This window comes from Agelaius tricolor, unplaced genomic scaffold (genome assembly GCF_023055355.1).
Source record: "Agelaius tricolor isolate 1412-34295 unplaced genomic scaffold, bAgeTri1.0.p SCAF_6, whole genome shotgun sequence".
Taxonomy (NCBI): domain Eukaryota; kingdom Metazoa; phylum Chordata; class Aves; order Passeriformes; family Icteridae; genus Agelaius; species Agelaius tricolor.
Window position 1 is genome coordinate 26698792 of NW_027269266.1, and position 12878 is coordinate 26711669.

The 12878-nt window shown below is 35.3% G+C and overlaps 1 protein-coding gene across 6 annotated transcripts in view; it reads right to left on the reverse strand.

Annotated features, from left to right (window-relative positions):
- DGKB (diacylglycerol kinase beta) overlaps window positions 1-12878 on the reverse strand; it is a 378935-nt gene that overhangs the window by 68939 nt on the left and 297118 nt on the right. For all 6 annotated transcript variants that reach the window (XM_071429110.1, XM_071429109.1, XM_071429111.1 and 3 more), the window contains 2 exons: window positions 12641-12731; window positions 6870-7065 (listed from right to left, as the gene is read on the reverse strand). In XM_071429110.1, the coding sequence (XP_071285211.1) occupies window positions 6870-7065; window positions 12641-12731 (287 nt within the window). The remainder of the gene's footprint in view (window positions 1-6869; window positions 7066-12640; window positions 12732-12878) is intronic.

The following is a 12878-nucleotide window of genomic DNA, read 5'->3' on the forward strand; positions in this document are numbered from 1 at the left end:
GTAGTAATGCTGATAGTAGAGAACTTGGTTTGATTATTTGGATGCCACATTATTGGTGTATCCTGAAACAATAAGTAACTTCCTACTTCTTGTTACTACTTAACATGCCATCCCTCCCACCCTCACCTTTTTCTCTGTAGGAACCAATTTACTGTGATTTTTTTTTTACAATAGCTAATTTCACCTACTGCATTTAATGTCATAGGAGTTATACATGTAAAGCCCTGTACTTAGAGATAAGATAGTCCTTTATGCCATTTTAATCAATCTTTGTCATGGGTATGTTACTTAATAGCTCTGTCTTCCTATAGAAAATGAGCAACTTAAGGGAAATGAAACTTTTCAAAGATACATTTTCCTTCTGGCAGACTGTGAAATACACCATAATTATCCTCTTTCGATGAATAACGTTTGAAAGAAAATGAACATTCTGTGCACCAAAAAGTATAATACAATGACAATCTCAACTGCCTTGTAAATAAAAGGAAATTGTTTTTCTACTATGATCTATACTGCACAGAAATATATATACATGCTTGATAAATATAAAAACAAATCAGACTATCAAGCTATTTTTTAAGGTCCTATTAATTTCTAATAACAATAAACTCAGTATTTCACAGCCAAAAGGCATTGTATGTATATTTCTGAAAGATTAAAACTGTGTTATGAATTATGGGCTCCATCCTGCACACTGATGGAACTACTTGTATGAGTAAAGCTTGGACAGAACACAGCCTCTTTTAAACAGAAGAGAGAGAAAGATAATGGCCCCCTAAAGCTTAATTGCTGGAGGTGGGGGTATAGGGGTTAGTGGGGGTGGAAGAGAAAACAGGAAAAGGCCTTTTCAATGGCATAATAAAATCATGACATGCCAGCCCACATCCCATTCAATAGCATAATAAAATCATGACATTCCAGCCCATATTTTCATATCTGGAAAACTGTACTATCCTTAACAGCTTGGTAAATGTTTGAACAGAGACCTTACAAACTAATCGTGCTATGCACAATTTAACTGAACAGTTAGAACAAAATGCCATTTAGCCCTTTTTGATATCTGAATATGTCATTCCAGAGCATGAAGCAAAAATAAGAAGCCAAGGTCACACAATCTTCACATTAGCTAATATGAAGCAAAAAAATGTCAATACCAACATTTCCCTCAGTCAGCCAAAATCCAAGTTTTGAGTTAGGAAAATTACAGCTAAGTTTGTTACTTTAGGAAAACTGTGATGTCTATGTCTTACATCCTTTGGTTTTTAATTTTTTTTTACCATCTAGTTGGCAGGAAGGAAGGGGTCCAACCCAACCTATTCCTTAGGTTCCTACTTAACTGGAAAGAGAGTCACCTGCAGTGAGCATTTTATTCTGCCTACCTGAGATACTTACTTGAATGCAGGATAAACACTCTTTGCCTGAGGTGACTCTATCTACTGGCTATAGGGTTGATATTTTAGACACTGAAGTTAATGCCACACTAACTTTACTAGCCCCCACAATTATTTCATTTACTGTAAACAACACACACTCCCAAAATAGTTACAAAAAATTTGACACAGAAATATGTTCCCTTTAGTTAAGTTTCAGAATAGATGTGGAACATGAGTGGACAAGAAAAAGAAGTACTGTTTGAATAAATTTATAATTTTCTTCTAATGCTTAGACTAATGTTTAAAGTTGAATATCTTAATATAGACTAGCTATGAAATAGCTCTAATTAGCTTTTTTTCTCTGTGGTAAGGTGCTAATGTCTATGTTGTAAAAAGCTGTCTAAACAAGATACCAAGTAAGGGCTATTACCTTATGTAGCCATGACATTGTCAATAACATTTAATAAAAATATTATTATAGAGAGTTCATTATGCATGCCTTACCATGTCAAAAAAACCTAAATGTCTACCAATAATGAGTGTACACTGTGTATATTTAGTGTGTATATTACACAGACTGTGTATATAGTATACAGTTTCAACTTTTTCAACAAGGAAAGGTCACCTAGCCAGAGTACAGGTTATGGAAGATCTCCATAAATTAAATTAGACAGCTAGCTCATGAAGTTATAAGCTGTTTAGGGAACATGTCAGGAATCCCCTATCTATAGGGAAGCGTCTTTCTCCCTGTAGAGTGGAATTTGACACCTAATAAGAAAGGTATTTTCTATTCTCTTAATATTTATGGATATTTTGAAGTGTTTTAAGGCCTTCACAGTCTCTGCATGTCTTGAACTGCTTTTAACTGCAGTGAAGTGCCTGCATACACATTATTCCATTTCCAAAGCTTCTGCATTTCCATTCAGAAAGTCATAATGCAGTTATTAAAAGAGATTTCCACACAGAGTTATTGAATCATATTGGTAAGCTTGGTTTATGCCTAGGTGCTGTGATATGAATGCACATTGTCTTGAATTCATCTAATAGTCTGTGGAGTGACAGCTCCCTGTAGCTCTTAACAAGGTGCACAGATCAACTTGGTAAGGACTTGGTTAAGTATCAGTGCCTGGTGATGTACAAAATAAATTTGAAAAAAGTATTTCACTAAAATATTCATAGTCTAAAGGTTTCATAATATGTATTGTCTTCAAGCATGAGTCCACTGAGGTGAGTGGAACCACTTGTGCAAAAACAAGTTACATATATTTCTGCCATTAAATCTGAAGATACTTTAAAAGAGATTTCATTTTGGAATAGGGCTCTAACTGAACTTCAACAATGAAATCAAAGCATAACAACTTCCACCCCAAGGGAAACTTGATTTAACAAAAAGTTTACTGGAGAGACTTAAAAAAACTCAAACCTACCTTTTTGTCACAAAAGGTTTCAAAATTTTATTTAGAATTTCTGTGAGGAAGAAAACAGTTTAACACTTGACATAAGGGGTATATATTTTTCATGCAAGACATGTTGTCATAATTTAACTTGTTTTAGATGCAATTTGCAACCAAGTAGTGCACTTATTTGCATTTATGTTTCTCAACTCATAGTTTTGTTTCTATGCAATATGTTAATCTTTTCAAACTACTGACTTTTGGCATTTATCAATATCTGTGAATATCCAAAAAGAAGTCCTACCTAAATAATGGGTAGTTCCCAGTAATATCTAAAATCTGTAAATGGCCTGTGGATAGATGCATCACAGATATGTACATACTAAAAGATTTTAAATAAAACAACATTTGGAAACATTGCAATTGTGAGATTCATAATGTCAAAACACTAAGTCATCTACTTTCACAAACTGTCACATATACCTGTAATTGTATTTTTTCCAAATGCATTAACATTTTACAATGGAAATTGTACTGATAAATTAGAAATTAAAATTAAATTAAATCATAAACCTCACATGAGTTTTACCCTAATAAAATGTGATGAAAGACCCTCTCTACTTCTGCACAGGAGCTGAAATGAAATCTGTAGTACTTTTTCCACTAACAAGGATTATGATAGTACTTAGTATGCTACAGCTAAATATGTTTGTTTTTTTCCAATTAGTAATAAGCTAATCAGACAAATACATTTTCATACATGTTTTATATTAAAATATTACTAGTTAGAAATGCAATACACAGGCACACATATGCTATGACTGCTGAATGTTTTTCTTTAGCATACATGCACAAACCCCTAATAAGATAAGCAGGGAATGTTTTTAAGTAGTGCATATTTTAAACCACTCAATTTCAATACATGGTTTTTCAGACAACATGCACATAATCACATTGTTTCCTAAGCAGACACCCATTTGATTACTTAAAGTGCAAATTGTGGTCTGGCTATGGTGTGTGCAGAGGAGGATAATGGGAAGGGCAAGGATAAGACAAGCCTTTTTACATCAACAGGTGGCAACGCTAAACAGGAAAGAAAAGAAAGAGGGGAGTGGGTTCAGAGGAATATACCTTCCCTGCATTGTGCAGATACCTAAGAAGGAAAAAAGATTTGGCAGAAATTTGACCCTTTTTCCTGCAGTGGTGACCATGTTGTATGTACATGGCTTGCACACAAGAGCATGGGAAGATAGCAGCAGGACCTCATAGAGGTTTCTTGGGCAGTTTGAGAAGTTCTCCTTGGGACTGCTCAATATCCAGGGCAACAAACTACCCTGAGTGAGGAGACAGCTTCCAATCATCCATGCAAGTACCCCACCTAAGGGTTCAGAGTCCTAACCTTCAATTCATGTATTTATGGTCAAGTTATAAAACGAGAAAAGCAGAGACAAGAATACAGATTGATACACAGTTGCACTGCAATTGAAAAAAGTCTAAAAGTAAATGTGCATCCTATTTAGAAGTCCCATAAAAAAAAACTTAGATGTAAAAAAACCAAATAAAATTCAACACCAAAATCTGATATATATATATTTATACATACACATATATAGGTATCCATGGAAAAACATGAGGATTGATTGCTCTCTCCTAGGAAGTGCAGTGCTTAGTTGTCAAGTGATTAGATGCTTTATTTGGACATAAAAATAACTACAAGGATGTTTATTCAGAATAAGTTAATAAACAGAAGTTAACAAGCAAGTATGTATTTATCATGGTACTCAACACAGCCATACCTATCTCTGCACTAGGTATTAATAGCTTACAAAATGTTTTTTTTCAAACTAAAGAGTACAATGTGCCAAAAATACACAGAGCCTAAGAAAATAATTAGCTAGTGAAAAAATCATAACGTTTTCAAGTGAAAGTCAGTTCTTTCCCCAATGAGTAGATTCAGATTTATCAAAACTATTTGAGAAGCGTGGACATAAAATTGATTGAATTCCATTATTCAGCAATAATCTTGAATTCTGAGTTGAAGAAGCACATTCAGCCTAAAAATCTATCTTAGCTAGTAGAAATTAGTGACTGTTCTTTGCAGTTTAAGATAGGAATGGGCCCATTAAGCTAATCAGATGGTTCTGACATGTTCACCTTCATTTCTGAGTTTTCACTACCTTCATTTTTGACTTTTACTTTGGCTTGTTTTAACCTGGTTTCATGGACTAAATATGCACTTGCAGTAGAGCATGTAGCTCTATCCATCCCCACACACCTCACACCTTTAAAAGGAATCCACTTTACATGCTCAAGACTGCTCAGTGTTGCAAATTGGAACTAAATAAATATGGACCACTCTGAAAGCCAAGAAGGATTTCACTCCTGCTCAGCACTGGAATGCTAGTAAAGCTGCAAACAATAATACTATCTCATAGTACTCAGTGATGTGAGAGGTGATCTAGTTTTGGATATTGAGAAGTCAACCTCTGCTTTAAAACTGCCTTTGGATAAAGCTACTTCCATCCACAGTGCAAACAAAGTGATTAGAAACTAAGAATAAGAACAGTTTTTTTAAAGTAAGGTGCTTAATGTCTGCATTATGAACACTTCCACAGATAACATGGGAAATTCTATTCAGTCTTTAATATTTTTATTGTAATTTTATTTTATCCTGTCCAGGAAAATGGAAATTGAGTGTTGCAATGCCCTTTTAATACATCAATTATAGTCAGTAGATTGAAATCACTGTTAAATATGTATCAAAGATGCACATAATTTTAATAATTAAAGGAAGTGTTAATGTCTGTTTCACTACTATCAAGAGGATAAATGTCCTGTCTCCTTGTGTTCAGGAGCAAAACAAAAGGAAAAAATTTGGTGAGCCCTTTACCCAGCAGCCTCCATCTCTTGAACATCAGGGCATAACACAGAATTGTAGCACACTAAGCAGAAGCTTAGTGCCTGGTGAGACTTTGGCTGACAAGAGTGTATCACTAAGTCATACTGAGATACTGAGAGCATAAGTAAAATTGCTAGAGCTCACAGAAATTGAATGCTAGTACTTATTGCAGTCTCTAAGTCATAAAAAACTACTTTATTCCTAAACTTTTGTCATCCAGATAATTTAGCAGAATTAAAACTAAAAACACATAATAATGAACAATGTTATAATAGTGACTTAAAAATTACTGCTAATGAAATGTAAAAATAGGATATTCAAAACTAGGAAAGGGATCCCAACAGAATAATACAGTTAAGTCCTGATCTTTATAAAGTCTGAATAATGAGGAGAAGCAAGAAGCTACTCTGAAGCAAATGATAATCCTTTTTGTAGGATAAAAAGAGAAAAACAAACAAACACAACCTAAACTGTTAATTCCTTTGGTGTGAAGAGAATGATGGCTTATAATCACTCAGGCTTGTGACGTGCAGTCAAGTGTTACAATGCATAGTATTCAGATTCTCAGAGAAGAACAGCAATTGTTATTTATTATTGGTTTTGTCAAGAGTTATGTTTAATAATAAAATTTATTGAGTAAGTGCATCTAATCACCAGGAAAGTATACGAACCCTGAAAAAAATGATCATGCCTGTGCAAGCCAACTACAGCATATGTATTCAAGGATTCATACAGCATTACAACGTAGTAACATAAAATGTATAGATAGCTTGCTCTTTTTACTCTGAAGTGATTTCCCTCACCCCTGCTGAAAGCTTGTTAGAATCAGGGCACAACTATCCACAGGTAACTTAATATCAGTTTCTTAACTGACATTAAGAAATACTATAAATGTTCGGGAAGCACCTTTCAACTCCAAAATCTCCAACTACTTCTAGACTGAATGTCCCAGTAGCCAGCAGTGCCACATGGTGTGATTAGTCTACTTAACAGGTAGTATCTGAGGCAGGTTTGCAAGTATAGAGACTGCAATTGGCAGTACATCTTTGTTTGTGCCCTTCTGGCAGTGTTTCCCACCAGAAAAGCTAAATGCACAGTAAAGGAAATATCTAAGAACTGTCTGTCCTTTTCCTTGACAAGGTCAATTATATAACCAAGTTGACATTATGGAGCCAGATAGCCTATATCAATCTGTAAGCTTACCTTGGCACACAAACTTCAATTCCTTGGCATCTATAACGGTGGTTCTTTTATCTGACCTCTTCTTTTCTGTCCGACGGTGGCTTCGTCTTTTCTTTGTCTCTCCCCAAAGATTCGATCCACCATGCATGCTTGGGATGTTTAGAATGGCAATTCCTTCCAGAGAGATATTGATTAAGTCCAGCTGAATTCCATCACACTAATTAGAAAGGAAGGGGAAAAAAAGGAAAAAAGAAAAAAAGAGAGAAAGCAGGAAGAGAGAAAGAAAAATCTGAATGCTCTTTTTCTCAGATATTTTTCTTCAGCAATTTATCATTCTTAACACTGCTAATAGTTTATTCAATGTTTACACCTAAGACATATACTTGTATCTGAAAAGGAGGTACGAGATAAGAACAGATCATTAATCAGAAGGTAAAGTAAGATTGCTATTCAGCTTTTGATTGCCTAAGTGTGGGACCATTTGGTACTGTCTTGTTATCTGATACCTATTCACTGACCCAAGTGAAATATATTCCTAGCTTCACTACAGATATTAGCAGAAAAACATTTATACTACCAAAATTTCTTTATCAATAACTGAAATTTTTGTTGCCTTTTCCACCTAAATTTTCTGCCTTATGATTTTGCAGTGATACTTGTAATTCTTGCAACTGAGTCCCTTCCCCAACAGATGGAATACAAAGTCCCTGCAGGCAGAGAATACACAGACTTATGGAAAAGGGTCTAAGAAAGCCCCAGGAGCACAGAACAGCACACAGGTATTCATTTAAATCCAAAGGCACAACAAGCATATCAACATAGGGCTATGGCAGACTAGTGGCTCCTAGCAACAACCAAAATTCAGTAGAAATGGGTACAACAATTCCTGATGCAGCTGCAGCAATCCTTACCCCAGAACCTTTACCAACCAGTTCTCTAAAATATGCATCACTACTAAGGGAAAACACAGAATGTGGAGCTAAAGAAGAGGCATCAGTGATCTAAAACCTTTCCAAGGCTTACTGGACACACAGAAGTAATCTTAGTCTATGGATAGTCCCTTCAGCGATGGAATTATACCCATCTTGTGACACTAGTGTGTATTTCTCATGCTTCCTATAGCAAACCTGGACTTTAAGACATTTTATACAAGTATATTTCTATGCTAAATCTGGCTTCCAATTATAAAGGGACCATATTTTTCACTTCTGGAGAATGGCTCAGGGATCTTAACATATCAGCCTGCCCAGCATTAAACTGCAGCATTTTCTCAGGTGGTTGAACCCCAACATTTGCAAATACAGTTCACCTGAGATACACTGGATGAGATGAAGCTAGCTTGATACACCTAGCCTTCACTGGCTATAATTTACTCAAGCTTAGTCCTCCTCTCTACCAACATTAGGAAGTTCTCAACTCATATAAAATGTAGCAAAATACTGAAGAACCTCCACAGGAGAAAATAAACCACAACTTCACATTACTGCAGTGGAACCTGCAGGTGGAAAGCAAAGCACCCAGTTCTACTCATTAGTTCACTGAACCAGCCAGAGTTGCCCAGGATTCATGTACTGGCACCCTGGCTAGAGATGGATTAGCTTCATTCCTCACAACACAGACAGAGCATATGGATATCCTGACAAGTCACATGGACCACAGCGTAGAGCAGCATATTTTTAAAACATTTGATCCTACTCCTGCAATGTTCTGCAGGCTTGTAGAGGATCCAGTCATCCATTTCAAATTCATTAAGGATATTATTTTGCAATTCCAACACACAATAATAAAAAAAATCAGGGAGAAAACGGGAAAAATAATCAAGCATGCCTCAGTAGTAGTCCACAGACATCTTGCAGCTTGCTGCTCTGTGGGTCACTGGCACTTCTTCCTCTCTGCCTAAAACTTTATTGCAGCTTTGAAGAAGAAAAGCCAAGTACAACGCAAGAATAACTGCGAATAATTGTTTATTCTGAAACTTTCTGAGATCATAAAACAGAACTGTATAATAATGCACACACATCTTAATTCTTCTAAGAAGAGCACAAATCTGGAGAGAGAACAATTTCAATACTTAGATTTCCATTTCATATTTGCTCTTCAAGAATCAAATTTTAAACCTGTGGATTACATTTATACAGGGAAAACTTTGAAGTCAAAAGGCATATCTGAAAGTGAATTGGCAGTTGTGGCAACTACTATAATTCAAAGTATAACTTTTTAATAACACTTTTCTTACAAGAATAAAGGCCTAGGTTTTCACTGTCATTTTTGGAAGCAAATTTGTGGTTTTCCCCAGTATTTTATATGTATTAAATACTAAGATGATTTATTTTGCTAAAAATTCTGCTCATGTGTATGCTCACTTACTGCTATACATTCTAGATAAACAGATATTAATTTCATAATTAAAAGTAATCTTGTGTAAATACCCTGCAGGCCTCAATGAATCAAACACATACTGTGTGTCAGGCCTCCCACTGTCTTCAAGTGGAATGTACTGGCTGGATAATTAGATAGTACATATTTTTTAACCTTATTTGCATGCATATTATATCTTTTGCACACTGACAAGCAGCAGTAACAACAAAAGTCAGATTACCACAGGGAATTCCCACAAAGAAGTCTTCATTTCTTATAATTTGCAGCCTAAATTAAAATAATTTGATCTTTGACAAGGATGAAATGTCAAGCAGAAGGGGGTCCTCTACAAGCCACGGCCTGTGGCTTCTGAAATCTGCCTAATTTATGTCAGTCACTTCTTAATACATATTTAAGTATTACACGAGAAAGATGATAAATATGCAATCTGACACCTTTGGTATTTCCCTGCTGTTAATTTATAAAGGTCTGGCGTCCCCCAAACTGACTGGAATTATTTAAATAAAAGAAGAATTGTGAAATAGGATGGTGCGGGGTCTAGCTTCCATTTTCACTCAATATTGAGCACAGCAGGTAGTACACTAAGACAATTATGTGAGGAGGCCTCAGAGTCCCCCAGTGATGAGCAACTTTCTGAATTAGGAAAGAAGCATTTCTTTTGTTCATAAACAGACAAAAAGTTTGCCCTACAGGTAGCTCTGCATAGTTCTAACACATTCATATACTACAAAAACAAAACACACGTGTTCTGCTCCTTTTCTTTTTCCTTTTTGTTTCAAATAATGTAATGATGCTGTTAAAAACAAAAGCTTACTTTTAAAATGTGGAGTATGCCTACCTAGACAAAAAAGAAACACTAGCTCTTCTAACTCTTTTTTGCCTTCTTTTCTGGCCTCATTCACTTCTTGGGTATTATTGTTTATACCTTATTTATCGTATCGATTATTTTCAGATCATCTGTCTTTTGAGAAAATACATATCCATGCCTGAAAAGAACTGATATTAAGGCTTTGCTGTGAATCTAAGAGCATTATCAGGCAAGTGTACAGGAATGTTTTAAACTCCTTTCTATTACCCATTAACACCAGGTGGTATAGAAGGCTTACACTGCTCCCACTATGCTTTTACAGCATTGCAAGTATGGTCCATGCCACTTTTACACCACATCTATACCTACTCTCATAAAGTATCTTTCACATAGCTTTCTTTTTTTTTTTCTGAAGTGGAAATGAACTGCAAGCTCTCTAAATTGTAAAATCTTCAGCCTTGTTGACTGACACATTATTACTGAAAATGAATACTTAATTTTGTCCTAGTTTTTGTTTGTTTGTTTCATTTTGGTTTCTTTCCCTTTAGAACCTCTCCTCAACTTCTTACATCTGATTTTGAAAACAAAAATACATCTTATTCTGGATAACATAAGAATGTGGTGTCCAACTTTGTTCTGCATCTCACATAGAGAAAAACATACAGAACATGAGTAAAGAATGTATGTCAGAAAAACCAAGCTTAATTAGGTTAGAAATCAAATACAAGGCTAAACAAATATTTGCCCAGAGAACATTGGATCACTGTCTAACAACTCAGAGATACAGATCCTTAATCTTCTCAGGCTTTGTTCATTCAAAATTTGGCTGTAGAGCAAGCACATTCTTTGTGCATTTTATGTGGAGTGAAATGTGGTCTCATGCACCAACCTCCCATTTACAATGACATCCCCAAGGGGCATCAGGTTAAAAATCAGACTAAAATGCTGACAATATTCAAACAAGAAACATTAGATACAAGCATACGAGCAAGCATTGTAATTTAGTCATTGTAAATAAATACACAAATAACCACCTCCTAATAGTTCTTGTAAACCTTGGAAACTATGCTTTTTGTTTCTAATTGTATGACTAATGGTAATGACTAGGATAGATGAAGTGAGTATTAACAAAAGTGCCTCATATACTGGCAATGTACAACTTTTTTGGTAATAATAGTTATTGACATGAATACGTAATAATTTCACAACTGACAGCAGCACCACCACAAACTTGTATACCTACTTGTTTGCTTTGTGATGTTAACATCTAATCATTCTTTGAATGGTTAAAATAAAAAAGTTCACATCTTAATATGTATAAGGATACATATGACTTTCTCTAGATATCAGTATTTTATTGGGAAAGCCTGCTCTTCAATTTGTATTTAATCAAAAGGTACATTTAACTTGCAGTTTATTCAAATCTAATCAAACCAGGTAAGCATTTCTTCCAGTAACTAAGAAAATATTTTTCATGCTGCATTTCCTTAAACTCACGCATGTGAAGCACTCTCTTGGGAAGCAAGGGTGATTTTTTTGTTCAGTTTTTTTTCTTAAGGCTTTCGGTGGAGTTTTGTTTTATTTTTATTATATTTTAATCCAACACATGAGGAGCAGGTTTTCACTTCAAAGAGAAACGTAACAGCATAACAGGCAAGTGTGGCACTGCTGGTCTTACAGTTTCAGTCTCAGTATTCTCTGCTACTGTTCTGCTATCAGGTACATGGTTCCTTCAGATCATTTCAGAATTCACCCTTCAGGAGGCTTTGACTGGACTCTCATAGCTCCCACCAGACCTCTCTGAGTGCCTCATGCTACTATACAAATACCCCCCAACACATGCAGTTTCTCATTACTACTGGAAAGGAAAAGCACCATAATCCTCTTGAGAAATGATTTCATTATTTAACCTAAATTCTCAGGTTTTTCTCTTCACTCATTTCTCATTTTTCATGTACTTATTCATAAACATCAGATGCCCAAACAGTTTATGTAATTCAGCCACTTATTCTAGCAGCCATCAAAGTGGCAGTGGCACATTATTTTAAATTCCCATTTTGTCTGTAAGTATCCTGTGTCTTTTTAGTTAATGTTCAATGTATAATGGAAAGATGACCCCTTGTGCAGAGAGAAAAGCTATTTAATGAAGGGGAATAATTCAAAAAATACATATATTCTTTAACCTTTATTCAGGAAAGTACGTACAATTTTAGGGAATTGAGTTTTAAAGGTTATAAAACCTTGAGACCTAGAAATAATAAGATTATTTTTTTTTATTTTAATCCTGCAGCAGCTCTCACTCCCTCCAACAGTCTTTCATTTTTCCACCTGACCTAGCCACACTCCCTATTGATTTCTAATGTTATACTTCACCTCTTGACCTTGTCTACTGTATTAAGACTTCACTAATCATCAAACTGAACTTTGTTCCAGTGTGCAGGGCTACACTACAAATAGACATGATAAAAATAATATTTTGGAATATAGGGTCGAAAGGATGTGCACTGCTTTGCCTTGTTGGATTCAGGCACTCTGCGCCCTTGCTCCCTGCATTTCAGCCAAACTAGTGACATTTCAAGGATAAAGGCAACAATTAGTTTCTTACTTCTATTTCTACAGATTCATGCAGCTTCTTACAGGTGGCTGAGAAAGTTTCCGAAGTGCCAAATTCAAAATACCAAAATTTGTTCTTCATTCTGAAACAAGAAAAAAAAAGAAAAGAAAAAAAGAAAGATCTTATTCACTATCAATATGTGACAAAAGTGATCATCCTGTCTTCCACTATAAGTAATGGCAAAGGCTTGGGAACATGTGACATCCCATTTGAAATAGATGAGCTCATA